The 19,601-nt window shown below is 35.8% G+C and overlaps 3 protein-coding genes across 8 annotated transcripts; 1 reads left to right on the forward strand and 2 right to left on the reverse strand.

Moving 5' to 3' along the window:
• LOC111799653 (mitogen-activated protein kinase kinase kinase 7-like) lies at positions 1–4,091 on the reverse strand. The gene is made up of 2 exons (XM_023683079.1): positions 1,777–4,091; positions 1–693 (listed from the first exon to the last, which is right to left on the reverse strand). Exons 1-2 carry the CDS (start codon positions 3,686–3,688, stop codon positions 548–550), a joined length of 2,058 nt encoding a protein of 685 aa, XP_023538847.1. The 5' UTR covers positions 3,689–4,091; the 3' UTR covers positions 1–547.
• A 614-nt stretch (positions 4,092–4,705) lies between these two features.
• Positions 4,706–5,332, forward strand: LOC111799654 (arabinogalactan peptide 20-like). Its single transcript, XM_023683080.1, has 2 exons — positions 4,706–4,894; positions 5,036–5,332. Exons 1-2 carry the CDS (start codon positions 4,756–4,758, stop codon positions 5,143–5,145), a joined length of 249 nt encoding a protein of 82 aa, XP_023538848.1. The 5' UTR covers positions 4,706–4,755; the 3' UTR covers positions 5,146–5,332.
• A 5,120-nt stretch (positions 5,333–10,452) lies between these two features.
• LOC111799655 (ubiquitin-conjugating enzyme E2-17 kDa-like) lies at positions 10,453–17,930 on the reverse strand. Of its 6 annotated transcripts, XM_023683084.1 has the most exons (5): positions 17,761–17,930; positions 14,705–14,755; positions 14,294–14,424; positions 13,970–14,096; positions 10,453–11,416 (listed from the first exon to the last, which is right to left on the reverse strand). In XM_023683084.1, the coding sequence occupies exon 5, from the start codon at positions 11,382–11,384 to the stop codon at positions 10,611–10,613; it is 774 nt and encodes a 257-aa protein (XP_023538852.1). In that variant the 5' UTR covers positions 11,385–11,416; positions 13,970–14,096; positions 14,294–14,424; positions 14,705–14,755; positions 17,761–17,930; the 3' UTR covers positions 10,453–10,610. The 6 variants fall into 6 exon arrangements, with proteins under 6 accessions (XP_023538852.1, XP_023538853.1, XP_023538851.1 ...); XM_023683085.1 differs by lacking the exon at positions 14,705–14,755; XM_023683086.1 differs by lacking the exon at positions 10,453–11,416 and having other exon boundaries at positions 13,970–14,124.
• Between the last annotated feature and the right edge of the window lie 1,671 nt (positions 17,931–19,601).

Here is a 19,601-nt window from a genome sequence, read left to right on the forward strand (position 1 = left end):
GACACGAAATTAAATTCTCATTCCCAATGTTATAACCAGCATCAAAGCAATACATCTGATATGAAATCTGGTTTTAGTAAAAAATTTGAAGCATTGTTTCCATTTACATGAACTCTTGACCTCTCCCCCTTCGTCCTCTTCCGATGGGGTGTGCAGCAGGGCAGGTAGGGAACCTCCTCGCAACGTGCAGTGTTTGGGTTGTTGCTTTCATTTACATGTTCATGAGCTGCACTTAGAATTTAAGATGAACACCAAAACTCTGAAAGAGATATATTGTTTGATCCATTATTCCCCACTTCCTCTGATTGCTCTCTAAGACCCATAATTCCTATTATTTACAAAATATGTTGGATCATTCTCATCTTCAAAACACAGCTCCAAACACAGTGCCATGGCCTTTTCCACCCACCCTTCTAGGGAAGAAGAAGAAGAAGAAGAAGAAGAAGAACTTGTCTGTGACGCCCATTTTTCCGGGAACGTTCATGAGCATGTCGATGCGTAAATCATGAGAGTGTAACCATCTACGTCGATACTCGTTCCTTGGCTTTTAGGGTAGCTCAGAATCTGAGGCGTGGCCAGATAATCTTCTAACCTTTGGAGTCATTGCTATAAGCTGGCTTTCAGAATTCATTCTCATGCTACGCCCTCGAGGACTGATTTGTGGTGGCCTTGAAAATCGTCCTTGCGGTGTACCTATGGGATGGAGCCAACAACCATCTGTTAGTATCAGTTTCAGTTTGTTCATTCATTCATGAAGATCATAGAAGAATGAGATAATATGTAAGGGCTCAAACCCACCGCCGGTAGATATTGTCTTTTTTGGGTTTTTCCTTCTAGGCTTTTTTCAAGGTTTTTAAAAAGTGTCTATTAGGGAGAGGTTTTCACACCCGTACAACGAATGCTTCATTCTCATCCCCAACCAAGGGCTTCCCCATAAGGTTTTTAAAACGCGTCTGCTAGGAAGATACCAGGGAGAGGTTTCCACACCCTTATAAAAGGCATCATCCGGTGTTTGACTCCGATACCATTTGTAACAACCCAAGTCAAATGCTAGCCGATATTGTCCTCCTTAGGCTTTTCCTTCCAGGCTTCCCCTCAATCCTTCCAGGCTTCCCCTCAAAGTTTTTAAAACACGTCTGCTAGGGAGAAGTTTCCACACCCTTCGTTCTCCTCCCCAACCGAAGTGGGATCTCACAATCCACCCCCCTTCGAGGCTCAGCCTCCTCGCTGGCACATCGTCCGGTGTCTGACTCTGATAACATTTGTAATAGCCCAAACCCACCGCTAGCAGATATTGTCCTCTTTAGGCCCCAAACCCACCGCTAGTAGGAGAGGTTTCCACACAAATAATGTTTTGTTCTCCTCTCCGACTGATGTGGGATCTCACAATCCACCTTATAAAGAATGTTTTGTACTCCTCCCCAACCGATGTGGGATCTCACAATCCACCCCCTTCGAGGCTCAGACTCCTCGCTGGTACATCACCCGATTTCAGGCTTTGATACCCTTTGTAACAGTCTAAGCTCACCGCTAACAAATATTGTCCTTTTCTTGGGCTCTCTCTTCTAGGCTTCTCTCAAAGTTTTTAAAACACGTTTGTCAGGGAGAGGTTTCCACACCCTTATAAAGAATGTTTCGTTCTCCTCCCCAACCGACGTGGGATCTCTCAATTCTCAATAGACTAACAACAAAGGGATGTTTTGTTTCATTGTTTGGTCTGTGCAGTTCACAATTCAAGTAATAATTGAAGCAAGCATGAGAAATAAGGAGATGAACCTGGTAGCTTGTTGTACTTAACATCAGAACTGTTCTTTGACAATGAAAGCCTCCTGTTGGTGCTTTCACGTGAAACTGGCAATCTTTTTTCAACCAGCGTTGGGAAAGGCTCATCCGTAGAGGATGTCGTTTCATCCCCACAAGCTGAGGCGCCATCACTTCCTGATTCTGAGGTATCTTTAACAACGCTGCTGCCACCAGTTTTCTCTTTTTCAACGATTCTGAAAACAAACATCTGAAATGGGATATCTACTATTGCTGATGATCCCCAACATGACAACTTCCTCAACAAACATGACTCAATGTCACAGTAATCCACCGCCGGCGTAGCAGGATCGGTCTGACTACTATAATCAGGATGCATCGCAACAAATCGCTTTACATACCGAAGAATCCTACATATCGACGAGAACCCCGGCCTTTGATTCGGGTCCGTATGCCAGCATCTCTTCGTTAAGTTTGTCACATATTTTGGCATACTGTGTGGAAAAAGTGGCCTCTCCCCTGCTCTAATGTTTCGACTCATTTTATCCCCTTGAAGATGGCTATCCTCAAAAGGGACTTTCCCTGTCAGAAGCTCAAAACAAACCATCCCAAAGCTGTAAACATCAGATTTCTCACTATTTTTACAACTCGGTGTACTTCCTGATTGATCCTGTTCTTCCAAAACTTCTGGAGCATACCATATGAACGGTAGGGATTCATTCTGATTCGAAGAGTTCTTGAACTTCACAACAGGTAGCCCAAACCCAGACACCTGAGCATGCACATACCCATCTGTAGAACAAGCTCTTGGCTTAACCAGAATGTTGTAAGGATTCAAATCCCCATGGAAGATCTTGTTTGAGTGGAGATATTCCATTCCTCTTGCGATTTGAAGCATCAAATCCAGAGCTACAGGGAGAGGAAATGGAATTCTCTTACGATACCCACAAATCTCCTTTACATAGCTTGATAAATCTCTACTCATAAGCTCCATTATCAAGAAACACTCCTTCTTTTCCTCATCAGTAAACCCACAAAGAAATCTCGTGATGTTTGGATGAGAAAGTGATAACAGTATAGATATCTCAGGAATTAAGGCTTCAATTTCCCCAAAAAAGTGCCTCATAGCGAAGCTTTCCCCTAACCATAGAATCTCTTTGTATTGACTACCACCCCCTAATCTTCTCCTAACCTGGTAATCCCTTGATCCTACTAACATAGAGCTTGGCAGCAATTTTCCTATCAAACACTTAGATCCATCTAAGTTTTTAAGAAGATGATCAGTTAATCGTTGTTCATACCTGGATGAAGCTGTGAGTTTCTTCTCCCGGATCCTATTGAGTAGAAACCATCGATCTTCATTCCAAACGGCATCGATCCGATTGCAGAATTCCTGAGTAATCAAATACTGTTTCCCAAATTTCCATCTGAAAATCTTCGAATCCTTGTGTTCTTTCCTGTATTTGAAGGAGTTGATTAGCCGCTTCTTCATCATATCATCGTGATCGAAACCGGAATTCTCACCGGCTGTTTCAATGGCTTCAACGACAACAGTCACGCTGTATAACAAATTATGAACATGAAATTCGATGCAATCGTTGTTTTGATATTGTATTAGGGCTTTTACCCACCAATCTTTCGCTTCCAAACACTGTCTAATGAACCCTTCGGATTCTTTGAATACTCTGTTTAGGTCTCGTAATGGCTGGTCCAAAACCTTCCATCTAGTATGCCGTTCTTCGAATCGAAGATTCTGGTTCATCTCCTCCGCTATTGAATCGTACGCAAAATTCAAAACATCGAGCAAAAAACAGCACTGCCGCTGATTTATTTGAATGCTATCTTTGAATAGCATGATGGCCTTGACACTTCCCAAGGCCTCTCCGAGCTGCCGGAATTGCTCCATTGAAGAACCCAACAGCAACATAGGTTAATATTATTGTTGTTTTAGGGGAAATCAATCGGGTCGATCAAAACCAAACCTAGAAATCCGTTGAAAAAGAAACCGATTGAAAACCAGGATTCGGGTGAAAGGAAATCGAGGAGAATCAAAAGTGCGGGTGGAAGTTGAGTGAGGGAGGGGAAAGATTTTTCCACCAGAAAGTGGAAACCCGGCGAGATTTGAGGGAATCCATTGGAAAGTGGGGGACGGGGGGTGAGTTCTTGAGATCGAAAGAAACAGAAATGAGTTATTGAGAATGAAAATGGAATTGGAACGGAGAAAAATGAAGAACAGAGAGAATTAAGAGGGAAAAGAGAAGAATGTTGTCCAGAATTGGCAAGAGGTTGAAGAACGGTGGAGTTTTTTTGCCGCGAATTTCGATGGCCATAGCTTCGAGTGCAGCGCCTCTTATAATTAGTGTATTTTTTTTTAACTGTTTTCTTTCTCTCTCTCTCTTTTGAGCGCGCCTTTTTATTTATTTATTTATTTATTTATTAACTTATTTTAATTATATATATAATATACACTAAGAAATTTAAATGGGTAGAAAAAACATTTTTAACTCTCAAAATTTCAATAATTTTTTTTAATATAACAATTTAAAAACACTTCAAGTGGGTTTAAATGGAAAATTTCTTAAATAAATATTAACCAAAACAAATTATTTAATATTTTTTATAAAATTTAATGTTGAACCTAATCAATTAGTTAATTTTTTTAAATAATTTTTAAATTTTAAGGTCTAACAATAACAAATTATAGTGCAGCCTCAACCTAATTTAAATGGTAATAAGTATTAGTAATGTAATTAGAATTTACTCTTTATTTTAAATTGTAATTTTTTTTTTTTTAAACAAAAAATAAATTATAGTTAAAAATTTTAAAAATAAAATAAAAAATGTGGAGCCCACGCAGAGTAGCCATGGCCGGTTTCTTCTCTGTGCTCTGTTTCTATAAAACCAAATCCCCACATTAGCCTCCGATCTCTCTCTTTCTCTCTCTTCTTCTTCATTTCTTCCACAGATTTGTTTCTTTGGAGAGGGACAGCAACAATGGCGTCGTCTTCCGATTCTACTCCTACGGCATTCTCTGGCTTCTTCACATGCTTCGCTCTCATCTTCTTCATTCTATCGCCACTCGTTCACGCGCACTCTTCGGCTTCTGCTCCCGCTCCCGCTCCCGCTAGCGACGGTAATCTACGCATCTGATTTCTAAACTACATCAGTTTTTGTGTCTGCATTTTCCTTTTTGTTGTTTGATGATGATGATTAATGTAGGTCTTTCAAATTTTTGATTTGGAAGTGATTTGTTGACAATTTTGTGTAAAATCAGGGACCTCCATAGACCAGGGGATTGCGTACGTGTTGATGCTGATGGCGTTGGTTCTCACATATCTCATCCATCCTCTCGATGCATCTTCCTACCAATTTTTTCTGAATTGAGTTCTAGGATTGTAGCAATGTTGGCGCTGTTTTTCGGATTTTTGAAGATGCGGTTAGTGGATAAACCATGAAGTAAGGTCAACTTTCTTGCTCTCGTTGTGATAAATGTAGGGTTGAAGAGGAATTTTCATGTTGAGTTTGCCAGATTTTGATCCATTCTTTTATTTATTGATTGTTTAATCCATTACTTTCAATTTTGTTATCATAATTTATTCATTGGATCCATTTTTCAAAGCTTTTCATGTCTGCAACTTGTTTGATTGATGTTAGAGGTAAGATTAGAGAGTTCGAAGCCACCATTATTTTCTTCTAATGTTAGGGATCTTGGATAGCATAGGATATATTGCCTCCACTTTTCAATTTTCATATTTAGGAGTATCTTGAACCATGTAAGGAAAGATTGAGATTGAATTTGTTGGATGAAATCCCATGTTCCCTAAATTAGGGAATGATCATGGGTTTATAATCAAGGAATACTCTCTCCAATGGTACGAGGTCTTTTGGGGACAATATCATACCATTGTGGAGAGTCGTATTCATCTAACATGGTATCAGAGTCATGCCCTAAACTTAGTCATGTCAATAGAATCCTCTAATGTCAAACAAATGGCTCCAAAAGAAAAAAGGAGTCGAGGTCCCTCGAAGGCATAGTAAAAAATGACTAAGACTCCAAAAGAAAAGGAGTCTGAGTCGTCCCGCATCTCCTAATTTAGGAAATGATCATGAGTTTATAATCAAAAAATACTCCCTCCATTGGTAAGAGGCCTTTTGGGGACAATATCATATCGTTTATAATCAAAAAATACTCCCTCCATTGGTAAGAGGCCTTTTGGGGACAATATCATATCGTTTATAATCAAAGAATACTCTCTCCATTGGTAAGAGGTCTTTTGGGGACAATATCATATCATTGCGTAGAGTCGTGTTCATCTAACCGGATTGATTTACTTCTGTGAAGAACAAAGAAAATAGATCAGAGATTAGAGGTCTCTTCCATAGAAGTTGTCCTCTAGGCATCCAAATATCTCCGGCCAAGAGAACCTGTGGCTGTGGAAAGGAGATTAGTTGAGCTTACAAAGGGATTAGTCATGGAGTCTTCTGTGTGGGTGTCTGACAACTTCGTAGAAAGATAAGACTATCCCGATGGAGGGATCAATTCCTGTAAACATCCCTTTCAATCCTCCATCCCTGTCTTAAAGTAAACAGTTTCAGTGTGGAAATTTTGATAAAAAACTCAAACACATCGTGTCTAAGCATAATGAAACTCATATTCAACTCCAAGAATAACTAGTAATGGTAATGGAAACCCTGGTACTAAGATTGCTACTACTTACCTCCAAATTTCTGCCAGAGTTGTTCTCGTATTCATCCCAAATGCCCTTTCAAGATCTCTCTGCAAAAGGAACATTCCTAGCCATTTGTTCTCTGCAGAAGAAACACCAGCTGACAACCAAATAAAACGTTTTATTTTGATGAGGGAAGAAAATTTGTTCTAGATTCTTTTAAACTAAGAATTAAGCGAACGAACTAGGGTCGAGATGTCAGGCCATAGAAACATTCTTAGCCATCATCTCAGATCTCAACCACATGATGTGAGGGTTTTAATTATATATGGTAGGCTGAGTTTCAAACTTGATAGTTAAGGGAAAGCAAACCCTCCACAAAGACAAAATGTCGAAGGGATGGATTAACGAGGATGGCAGACAAAATGTCGACCGGTGAAGCAGTTGAGGATTATTGGGAGGGAGTCTCACATTGGCTAATTAAGGGGATGGCTTTTTGGGCAACAAAAAAAACAAAGTCACGAGAGCTTATGCTCAAAGTGAACAATATCATATTATTATGGAGGTCGTAGTTTTTAATATGGTACCAGAGTCATGCTTTTAACTTAAATATATTAATTGAATCATCAAGTGTCGAACAAAGAAGTTGGTAGCCTTAAAAGTGTAGTCAAAAGTGACTATTGTTGTTCGAGAACTACATAGGCCTTGGAGAAGGCTCTATGGTATACTTTGTTTTGAGGGGAGGATTGTTGGTAGGAAACCTCACATTGGCTAATTAAGTGGATGGTCGTAGATTTATAAGCAAGGAATACATCTCTGTTAGTACGAGACATTTTGAGAAAACCAAAAACAAAATCACGAGAGCTTAGGCTCAAAATGGACGTAAATTCGGCTTCAACCCCAACCTATCTTCATCTTTCTGGGAGGCCCCAGATTTATGGAAAAGATGGGTAGACGAATTTCGATGAACGAGAAAGAAAATTGAGGGATTTAGATCAGAATGAAATCGAAGAGGCACGCGAATTGGGCTCTCTTCTACAGTGATATAAACTATTTTGTGTGAAATTGTGGAGCTCCAACCAATTTTCATTTACAATATTAGTAATATTTGCTCGAATAAAAAGTTAAAACATATTTATCTATTATTTTATTATATCTTAATCTTTTATGTTTAACTACATAAATGTTTAATTATGAATTTTGATAACATATACACATAAATTTAGTCTCTATTTTTAATTCAAAAATTAAATCTTTTTGAGTTCGTTAATTTAGTTTACTTAGTTATTATCTTTTCATGTCAAAGGTATAAAAACTACCTATAATTTCTAGTTTATTGAATTGTTTATAAACTTGTTGAATTAGTTTCAATTTTATGCTTCACATTTGTGGTTCGGTTCTACAAATGGTTGGATGAATCAAGTTGCCTTAATTATGGTTCATTTAATCGTTGATGAGTTTAATTTTGATGCATTCAAATGTTTTCTTATGACAAGACGATTGTTCTACATTAAGATGACAGCAAAGATGGAAGCAAGTGTGAAAAGAACGAGCCAAAACTATCTAAAGAAAAAAATTTATAGAAATAAACCTATTTTCAATAGATTCTTATTAGCCTCTCATGCTTCATGATTTGTCCCAATTTTTGTTCTCTTTTTTTTTCTTTAAAGTTGTCATTAAGATGTTTTTTTTTTTAATTCTTGAGATTTATTTATTTATTAGTTTAATTCTTGAGAAATTCCGTTTTATTATTTGATATTATCTTTAATATTTGACATTAGGGGTAGTTTTGTACAATGCCCTCTAAATTTAGTAATTGGCCATTTAATAAATAAATAAATAAATAAACTGATTTGACTATTAAAAAAAAATCAATTAAATATGACCGTTACACAAACACCTTTTGTACTTTATAAATAGCATATAATTAAAGTAGGTGTATTAACGTTAGATATTATGGTACCCTCCCAAATTAATTAAAAATAAACTATTATCTTATCTTTTGTTTTCATTCTCTAATATGAATAAATAAAAAAGAATAATCTTTAAACAAACATAATAATTATTAACCTTTTATAAAATATTCTTAAATTATTGTGAAGGACGTAACTAAACTCAAAATGAGAAAATGATGGGAGACTTATTATATATATATATATATATATATATATCCCGGTCCGAGGACATCTCTGACTAATTTTGACTAGTTTCGTGAGTAATCTAAACTAGCTTGCATGCATTTCGACTAATCTTGTAAGAGAACCGTCGGAATGGTAAATTCCTTTATTTTTAGGGTAAATTCCTTTATTTTTAGTATAGCAAAGACGAGACATGAAAATATTACACAATAAGAATATTTGATTGAAATTTGAATCACTCAACAAACAAGATCGATTATATTAAGTTTGAATGATTTTAAACATGTAACCTAAACTACATAAGGATTGCAAAAAAAACTGAGTTTGAAAAAACCTAAACTACATAGAATTGCAAAGATGAAAGGAATTAGATTCCTATTCTATTTGTTGTTTTTTCTTTTCTTTGAACTCGGAGGAATCCAATAAAACCTACCAAGTTTTAAGGAATCGTTATCAAGTTGACTACTACAAGCGAAAGGGAGCTCAACTAAGTTTCGGTGTACTTCGATCAAAGGTCAAACCAGCTCATTAGATCTTAACTTCTTTTTTTAAGTCCACGCTCGTCACAAAAGGCTAAACGTTTGAAACATCAATCGTTTCTCAATAAACTTAGCCGAATACTCGAAAGCAGGATCTCTAGGTAGGTGTTATTCAAGACCGTGAGTTTTATTCAACGGGAGTATTTATTGTGTCAAGCATATAAGAAATTCATCGATACTTTATCTCTAAGAACCAGTACACAAGCACATTTTCTAGTCGACGTTCCAAATTATTCCTTCGAGCACTAACATTGGAGATTTGGACCTTTCTTGGGTAGGAGTATACGAGCATATCTAGCTGACGTATAATAACGAGACGAAAAGAATCAACATTCAACCATTTATAAAATAACCAACCAAATGAATAGTAGTGAGTAATTGGACTTCAAAATTGGTACAAATATTTAAAAAAAAAAAATGGGAAATTGAAAAAAAAAAAAAAAGGAAATAAAATGTGGGACCACAAGAAACCTCGTACAAGCTGTCTGCTGTTAGAGGGCTAAATTATTTTCCAACAATATAACATTTATTTCAAAACCTAACTATCATGATGTGCATTGCCTCTTCAATCATTCTCGTGTGCTCTCTTCTATAGCTCCCGATCGATCGAAATTTAGAGGGTCGAAAACTTGCCTACAACTTGCATCGGGTAACGATTTCGTGCTTGATTCCGTAACTCAAATTTGGTGAGTCTCAATTTCTTCGTTAAAATTAGTTTTAAATCTATCGATTTCATCTTAATTTCTAATTTGACGATTCTCATCCGTTCAAATCATTATTAAACTATTTTCTATTTCTGTAACGGCCCAAATCCACCACAAATAGATATTGTCTATTTTGGCCCGTTACGTATCACTACCAACCTCACGGTTTTAAAACGAGTCTATTAGGAGGAGGTTTTCACACATTTATAAAGAATGTTTCATTCCTCTCTCCAACTAGGGTGGGATTTCACAATCCATCCCCTTCGCAGCCCAAACATCTTTGCTGGCACTCGTTCCCTTATCCAATCAATGTGGGACTCCCCAATCTACCCCCTTCGAAATTTAGCCTCTTCGTTGGCACATCACCCAATGTCTAACTCTAATACTATTTGTAACGGTCTAAACTCATCTATTAATACGATAAATTAACCTAGATATTTAAATAGAAAATATAGTAATGACGTGTATATAAATGATTTATAGGGTTTAACCAAATTATAATAATCAAATTGAAGTTAACACTAAATTAGTTATTTAACGTAATTTCTTTATTTTATGTTTCAAAATTCAAATACACTAATTAATTTGTTATAGAGTTATGAAGTTATTTAGAAAAAGTTGATTACATAAAGTTTAATCTTCACTATTCTATTTCCATACAATACAATTCACTCCAAAAAATAAAAAGCATATAAATAAAACATATGTTAGAATACAAATTTAAAGGCAACGAAAATTTAAAATTTAATAATAACAAAATAAATAAAATAAAATAAAAAAGATAGCGAATTTGTCAGTCTGTCAGTGAGTGAGTGAAATACTAAAGGTTGGATCTTGAAAATAATTCTCTACGTCCCATTTGCATGATTCGAAATCCATCGGAATGTCGCCGAAGTCTCCCATTTCGTCGGAATTTATGGGCTGTGGGGTTCTTGAATTGAACAACAAACTGTTGGAATTCCGATCATATAACCAATTTAATTCCATTTCTAATGCTGATTCTTCGCTTACATGCTCAATGGGTCTCCAAATTTGTTCTTCTAATCTCAAAACGGAAGTCGGAGAGCACAGACTCCGAGATTCTTCGCTATCGGACGCCGCCGCCGCTGGCGGTGGCGGAGTGAGAAGTGTGGCAACAGTACTTTCGGAAATGGGAGCTTCGGCGAAATTTGTTAGAGCATTGGGGCCTTTAAGGCGGACGGCGGCTTGGTCGTACACGACGGCAGCTTCCTCCGGCGTGTCGTAGGTTCCAAGCCAAACTCTAGTCCGCCGGAAAGGGTCTCTGATCTCGGCAGCCCATTTCCCCCACGGCCGTCGCCTAACTCCCCGGAACTTTCTAGGTTCAGCTCCCGATTTCGGCGGCGATTTTTTGGAACTACGAGTGAGAAGCCTGATCTCAGTCACGTGGCGTTTGACGTGGCGGATGGAGATTGGCTCTTCGTCTTCCCCACTCGAGGAATCGGTGGCGTCGCCGTCGGTGAACGAAATTCGAACCAATTTGGTCTCCGTCGCCGGTTTGTGGGTGGTGGTTCGGATTTCTCTGAACCTAATTCCGCCGGAACAAACTCGACCCATTAATGGAGACTCGAATTTGATGGGTCTCTAAGCTTTTGAAAAGAAGAGAACAGAAGAGAAGGTTCAGTGGCTGAGCAGAGTAGAGGAAAGCAAGAGGGCCGGTTTTATAGGAGCGGTCTGTCCCTTTTCTTTCTGCGAGGAATTTTGAAAAAGTAATAAGGATAATTAATTAAGTATAAATTTGAAAGATTAGGAGTCGCCGCGTATTTGATCAGAAAGGTGTGGTTTGGATATGTTTTAGTAGACATTATTTGGTTTGGGTGAAGAATGTGAGGCCAAGACATTAAAGGAACTGTCATTCTCATTAGATGTTACCACAAATATTCATTTTCTTCACGTGATTTTCCATTATCTTTGGATTTAATGAAGCTGTAGACAAGATCCAAACACCTGATCGGATTCAGAACCCCCTGCCCACAACTAATTTAATTTTTTTTTCCGTCTATGACTCGATCTCTAAAATTGAAGAGTAGAACCTTTTTGTTAATATCACTTGGGTCCAAAGACGGTGAGGGGGACGGACAAGAACGAGAGAGACCAACAAGAATGAGAAACAAGAGCGTTCTTTCTACCATACTTATGCAAATTTGTTACTATTAGACATTGACATAAGGTTTCCCGGTTGAATTTCATTTTGGCACAATTTTTTAGGCCTTCTATAAAAATAAAAAAGAAGAAGAGAAAATCAAATGATTAGGCTCTTGACTTCTTTTATCTCGAAGTTAGGACAAATTATACTTTGTTCTAGTATTTTGGGTTGGAGAATTTGACCTTATACTCTCTAGATGGATAACACACTTTTAACGATTAAAATGTTGATATAATTAAATTTATAATAACCCATCTATAAAACTTTTTGATTGATTAGTAGTCTACTAATCGACCTATGCTAGTTTGGAGGGAATATCCAACGTCCTCGCCCCTCTGTTGGGTAATGGTCCAAAATTTAATTATTGGGAACTTAAACCAAACAAACAGAGCACGTAGTAACCCTGTTGTTGGCAGAATTGGCAGGGTGATGGATATTATGTGCCTTAGAATTGAAGTTTTTAAGTAGATGAATAGTTTCGGACAATTATTGTCCGAAAGGGAAATCTGAGGTGAAGTTCATGTCCACCTACGTTCGAAGATAAGTTGGAAGAGATGGCAAAACCAACTTGAGCATACCAAAGAACAACACAACATTTAATAATTTCATTCTTATTGGGAGTGGGATGTAGGAATTGTCCCACTTTCTTTGTCAACAAAATTGCAGCCCTTAATCTATTTCTATTGATATATATATATATATATATATAGAGAGAGAGAGAGAGAGAGAGAGATAATAATAAATTGACTTGGGAATGGTAGGTGGAAGAAGCAGACATTTCATCCAAATTTGTCCACTACCACAACACAATGTCGAGACGTTTTCTTTCAGTTTTGATTTCCATTTGAATTGGCTGAGGATAAGAATCACAAGAATTTTGGAACAATAGAAACTCCCTTCGCTTCTTTATTAGTCAACCGAGTTGTGGTTAAAACTGTTGAAGATTGAGGATTATTGGGAGTAAATCCCACGTCGGTTAATTTAGTGAAAGATCATGAGTTTATAAGTGAGGAATACTATCTCCATTGGTATGAAGCCTTTTGGGGGAAGCCCAAAGCAAAGCCATGAGAGCTTATGCTCAAAGTGGACAATATCATACCATTGTGGAGAGTCGTGTTCGTCTAACATGGTATCAGAGTCATGCCTTAACCTTAGCCATGTCAATAGAATCCTCAAATATCGAACAAAGAATTGTGAGCCTCGAAGGTGTAGTCAAAAGTGACTAAAGTGTCAAACAAATGGTGTACTTTGTTCGAGGGCTCCAGAGAAAGGAGTCGAGCCTCGATTAAGGGGAGGCTATTCGAGAGCTCCATAAGCCTCGAGGGAGGCTTATAGTGTACTTTGTTCAAAGAGAGGATTGTTGAGGATTATTGGCAGTGAGTACCACATTGGTTAATTTAGTGGAAGATCATGGGTTTATAAGTGAGGAATACTATATCCATTGGTTTGAGGCCTTTTGGGGAAGCCCAAAGCAAAGCCACGAGAGCTTATGCTCAAAGTGGACAATATCATACCATTGTAGAGAGTCATGATTTCTAAGAGAAATGGCCGAGAATAAACATCACAAGAATTTTGGAACAATAGAAACTCCCTTCGATTTTTTATTAGTCAACCGAGTTGTGGTTAAAACTACTATTATCTGGAGCTATATTAAGCTCAACTTAAATCTAGATCGAAGTTCTGTGCAAAAAAAGAAGTCCTATATCCAAGAACATATGAGTTTTCATTACCATAAAAATCTAGATCCAAGTACTGTCTGCTTTTCAGTGGGAAAGAGTTATGAAGCTTTCCTAGTGTTTTATTGTTGACTTAGGTCTCGGTTATGTAGATCCCTGCCCTCCAGCCCACCCCACTAGTATTATCCTCTTCGTTTGCAGCAAAAATAGTACAAATAGTTTCTCAATTTCTAAAGAAAAATGTCCAGATCCAATCAAGAAATGAAAGGCAGTTGACACAATGAATGGACAAACTTTAGGCGATGGAAAAGATCACATACCCTCAGAATTCAAGTGGGGGTGGAAATGCAATTGGAGCAGCTTGGCGCTCTGGCCCATTTTCCGCCTTTATCCTCCATCATCCATAAGAAGCCATGATGCGAGATAGTTTCTTCACTGGCTTGAAATCTAGGATTAAGATTCACAGGTCATGGAGCTGTACGAAATCAAATCCATATAATTGATATATATTAGTCGAACATGAACTTAAAGCATCATGTTGATTTTAAATTGAACGACATAGAATTATTTCAATCACTCATAATAGTATATAGTACAGAAAATTTTCATTTATACATGAGAACCAATAGTGACATCCCTCATACCCTTCCCATAATACAAACGAGCCCATCGCATATTTTTTTAGTCCAGCTCCTTGTAGTTGTCTCATACTTGGCCCTATCGGTCTTGTAGAGATGAGAAATTTCTGGCACTAGTAGATCATCTGGGTTGGCATCTGTCGAAAGGGAGCAAATAGAAAGTAACACCAGAATATGAAACAGAAACCCTTCCCAACCATTTAAAAACTGTATAATTAATCGAAGCTAGGAAAAAAGTGAAATGGATATGCAGAAAATGATTGACAATCACTATGTATTCTCAATAATGTTAGCCAAAGATGCTGAAGAGCAGACAACGATTCAATATTCTAGAATAAGATGCATTACACCATATATATCATAAGAAAATGAACAGGATTTTTGGCGGAGGGCAATAGACTTTCTCAGAAAACATACCATGGTCTCCCTGTGTCAACATTGGCCAGCGACCACTTGATACCCATTGCACTACACAAATGATAAGTAACCCTTACAAGTTTACAGTATAAATTTCATAAAAATGAAATCTAACCAGGATATCATGCTGTCACCCAAGAGCAACATATGTGCATTTTATATGCTCCATATATGGTTGCAATCATACTTTCTCAGTGGTTGGTCTAAGTTGTTTGCTTAGCAGTGTTTTCACATAACATGTTCTTGGATTTAAACTTTTTTGTCCTGATGGCTTCACTATAATTTGGATTGATGACTATTACTATAATTAGAGAAATATTGTAATAAAATAAAGATGACATGAAATGTGACAACTGTTCAGAGTGTTGAGCACTAAAGTACAATTGCCATCACATTACTACATCAATATGCCTGAGTACCATGAACGAAATTATATCAACATAATGGTTTTTTTTTTCTTTTTCTCTTTAATATATGCATATCATCTTAGTGCCTTGATTCCCTAGTTAAGCAATAAAATTGTAAATGTTGATCAACAGGCAATTCAAAGAATTTGATCCAAAGCCATCGTGTAAAAAAGGCACAAGATAATAAAATTCAAACATCTAGGAGTTGAATGTTAAAATTGTCATTGAGAAGTCAAAACCCTTGGTATAGTCAAAGCTGGACTCCATTGCTCTTTCAAGACGTCCAAGCAAATACTACCGTTAATGTTAATGTTTGGGTGAAAAACCTTTGTCCTGAAAGCAACCTAGACAAATGATAAACTGAAGCAACATAAAAAGACTCCATCCCCCACGATAGCCAATGAAGGAAAACAGAAGAGAAGAGAGAAAATTAAAATTATACAGACTCCCGTGACATAATAAATGATACATAGCAATAATCATACAATCTCACAAAACTAAAAATTTTATCAAGGAAGAAGGAAAACAGAAGAGAAGAGAAAGAAAAGACTCCATCCCCCACGATAGCCAATGACGGATGCAAAAACATTCTCCAATTAGCACGACCCAATCAAAACCATTCCTAGAAGAAACAACATAAGAAATACGATCTCAACATTGCATTAAAAACCCCATCTACCCCTGAAGTGACCTTGATAGTCGGTCGTTCTTTTTAAATGGATGACCTCCCCACACGAGAATAAAATATTTGCTGCCCAGTAGAAAGCTACCTGGAAATTGAAATATCATAAAATTCCTGAAATTAAGAGATAAACTCCCAAGATTTACACTATAGCATTCCAAAATCAAGAACAAGGGAGCTCCATCCACCAATGGGTGTCCAAGAACCTAAGAAGACATATCTATGATTAAGTTAAATTTTCACCTTAATCAAGTCATTACACTTATTTTCCCCAAATCTAGTTTTCACATTTAGTTAAAGATAGTGCTACTATGATAAAATAGGCAGTAAGCCTAATTCACAACAATAACATCTAAATCAATTTACATGAAAAATGTGCAGAAAATTATCAATAACGTCCAATGTGATATGTGGTTTATACCTTAAGTATTAAAACATGAGCTTTTTTGGATGCGTAAAATGTGGCCTTTAGGTGGTCAAAACATCTACCAAAAAATATAATTTTCGGATACCAAATGTTATACTATTTTCCCAGTCAAACACTTTATGGCCTTTAGGTGGTCATAACTGAACTGTTTAGCTCAGGAAGTGTGAAAATAACTTCTAGCACTGACTTACTGAGTTATTAATCAAATAAGTAATAAAAACAGTGACAACACACATATTACAGACACTAGAATAATTAATAAAACAAGAACCACATATGGTAACGGGCTATAGAAATTTACGAAGTCCAACTGAATTGAAAGTGTTGACTACTCAAATCTTAAGCGGTTATACTGTTCTGAGTCTAGCTCAATTAAAAAACAACTATGATTTAAAACGTGAAAATTCATAGAATCAATTCTTTATAGTATAGAGAACTAAAGTCAAAAAGATCCATAAGCCAATAAATGTACTGGGATCTATAGTCTTCGACTCAATAGAACCTTGCTTCAATAAGCTTAACATATACAAATAAATCAAACTCTAATATACGATTCAGTTTCCATATTACCGAATTCCATTTCGGAATACGATGAATTGTTTAGAGAAGAGCCAAATTAAACCATATCCTACGCGTAAACCACAAAATTGAGAATGCAAGTCAATGCTAAGAACTCCAAAATCGATTTTCGTGGACCTCCGCATACTCAGCTAATTATAACATGATAATTGTGTTAGATGAACACGACTCTCCACAATGTTATGATATTGTCCACTTTGAGCATAAATAAGCTCTCATGGCTTTGCTTTGGGCTTCCCCAAAAGACCTCGTACCAATGGAGATAGTATTCCTTGATTATAAACTCATGATCATTCCCTAAATTACCCGATGTGGGAGACTTTCATCCAACACCTCCCCTTAAACAAAGTACGCCTCCCCTTAATTGAGGCTCGACTCCTTTTTCTTTTGGAGTATTAGTCATTTTTTACTATGCCTTCAAGGCTCACAATACTTTTGTTCGACATTTAAGGATTCTATTGACATGGCTAAGTTTAAGGCATAGCTCTGATACCATGTTAGATGAACACGACTCTCCACCATTGTATGATATTGTCCACTTTGAGCATAAACTCTCATGGTTTTGCTTTAAGCGTTCCCCAAAAAACTTAATATCAATGGAGATAGTATTCCTTGATTATAAATCCATGATCATTCCCTAAATTAGCGGATGTGGAAAACTTTCATCATTCCCTAAATTGAGAATACAAGTCAGTGCTAAGTACTCCAAAATCGACTTTCGTAGACCTCCGCATACGTAGCTAATATAACATGATAATTGAATTTCAGAGTTGTTACTATTTAACGCAATCCACAAACAAACATTTCGATCCACTTAATTTCCAAATAAAAGAACAACAACGAAGTTGCTCGGAGTCTCCAATAACCGATGAAAAACGTAATCACTAGACCAATCTTAGAAAGTGAAAAAACAAAAATATAGAGATAGTAAAAAGGAACAAGAGTAGAAAGAATACTAAACCACCACTGCAGGAAGTAGAAGGATCTTTCTGGAGATCATTGAGCTCCTTCAGGATCCGTTTCGACGCCATGGACGGTAGCCGAGAGAGGCCTCTCCGACGAGAAAACTGAAGAAAACAATCGAAATGTGGTATGCTGGGAAACAAAGGACGCCGCGCGCACTTTTTCCAAAATTAAAAAATAATAAAATAAAAATAATAAAATAATAAAATAAAATTATTTCAATAATGCCGAAGGTAGGATTCGAATCCCATCAGAATCTGATGGGATCTGTTACTTTAATATTTCTTTTTTTTTTTTTTCTTTTTTCTTTTCCTTAATGATAGTTACTTTAGAATTTCTGAAATTAATTAAAAATTAAATTTTCTTTAAAAAAAAAAAAAACTTTGTAAATTGAACTTTAGTCTTACGCCGACATAGAATTAATGAAATTCATTGTTAGGTGATGTAATTGGTTTCTCAAATTTTATTATTATTATATTTTTAACCCATCTCTAGTTTAATTCTGATTCAGTTCATGGGTTAATTTAAATTTTGATTGATTCAATTTATTCCAACTCAATTATTCATCAAAGATCATCCAAGGTTGACCCAGGCTACCAAAATATGTGTTGACTTACTCAATTCGATCCAAATTTTGATCCAATCCATAGTTGGGTCGTGACTTGGCTACTAAAAATTAGATCAGTACAACCCATGCTCATATAGTGTTTTAAGCTTATTAGGTTTGAGTCTATGAGTCTAGATCCATTTTTGGCCTACACTTTTGAGAGACAAATTTGGCCAATCTCGTGGCTCTTGTACAATTTGTAACAGCCCAAACACCAACAAATATGACTTTGGTCCGTTACATATCAGCGTCAACTTTACGATTTTAAAACACGTTTATTAGACAAACTTGAGCAAGTTTTGTCCCTATCTTCACAATTTTTTTTTTTTTTTTTTGTTAGTCAAATAAATACGATGGATTAAAATACATCTTTCATAATAATAATCAGTTAAATTAATAAAAAAAATACGTTTGAATTTTGTATTTTATTTCAAAAACAATAATATTTTTAAATTTAAAAAAAAAATAAAAAATACACTTACCATTAATCTNAAAAAAAAAAAAAAAAAAAAAAAAAAAAAAAAAAAAAAAAAAAACTTTAAAATACTTTAAATTAAAAAAAAAACACTTTAAAAAGAACATTAGAATGTTTAGAGATACTCTATGTGGAATAGATAGACAATTTTCGTCTATACCCATTTTTAAAAGTTGAAAATTATTAATAAAACTTTTTAAAATTCAACTGTATTTTTGAAATATATATACATATATATATATATATATATTATTTTATATTTATTTTGAAAATTTAGGAATAATTTTTTTTAATTTTAGCCTTCCTAATTAAAAAAAAAAAATTAAATCGTCAACAAATCAAAGATTCAATCATACCCAAACCTAACTAAAAATCCAAGCACCAAAATTCAATATTGAATGTGATATTCCACCAAAAATAAATATTTAACACACCCAACAAAATCCCATAATACCAGTCTTAATCCAACTTTAAATAATTGTTCATTTATTAGCCTTAAATCTAAAATACTAATGCACCAACCAGTTCAACTAAATATTTTAAAATTTTTAAATAAAATCAACTATTTAATATATTAACTTTACAATATTTACTTTTACTATTAATTGTATATTCCATACAAGATTATAATTATAAAACTAATCCTTTTTTTTTTTCCTTTTTAAAAATTATATTTAACATTTTTATTCGTAAGATTCAGGGTTAATGTGTGTATAATTATCGTGATTTCAAGTTGGAAAGTTTGAGAAGTGATTCT

This window comes from Cucurbita pepo, chromosome LG08 (genome assembly GCF_002806865.2).
Source record: "Cucurbita pepo subsp. pepo cultivar mu-cu-16 chromosome LG08, ASM280686v2, whole genome shotgun sequence".
NCBI lineage: Eukaryota > Viridiplantae > Streptophyta > Magnoliopsida > Cucurbitales > Cucurbitaceae > Cucurbita > Cucurbita pepo.

Bases quoted from the DNA above. Each gene is read 5' to 3' on its own strand.
- LOC111799653 (XM_023683079.1), bottom strand. From the start codon at position 3,688: ATGTTGCTGTTGGGTTCTTCAATGGAGCAATTCCGGCAGCTCGGAGAG. The intron at 694-1,776 runs GTTCATCTCCTT...TCCATCCCATAG, and splicing joins TAAGTACAACAAGCTACCAG to GTACACCGCAAGGACGATTT.
- LOC111799654 (XM_023683080.1), top strand. From the start codon at position 4,756: ATGGCGTCGTCTTCCGATTCTACTCCTACGGCATTCTCTGGCTTCTTC. The intron at 4,895-5,035 runs GTAATCTACGCA...GTGTAAAATCAG, and splicing joins TCCCGCTCCCGCTAGCGACG to GGACCTCCATAGACCAGGGG.
- LOC111799655 (XM_023683085.1), bottom strand. From the start codon at position 11,384: ATGGGTCGAGTTTGTTCCGGCGGAATTAGGTTCAGAGAAATCCGAACC.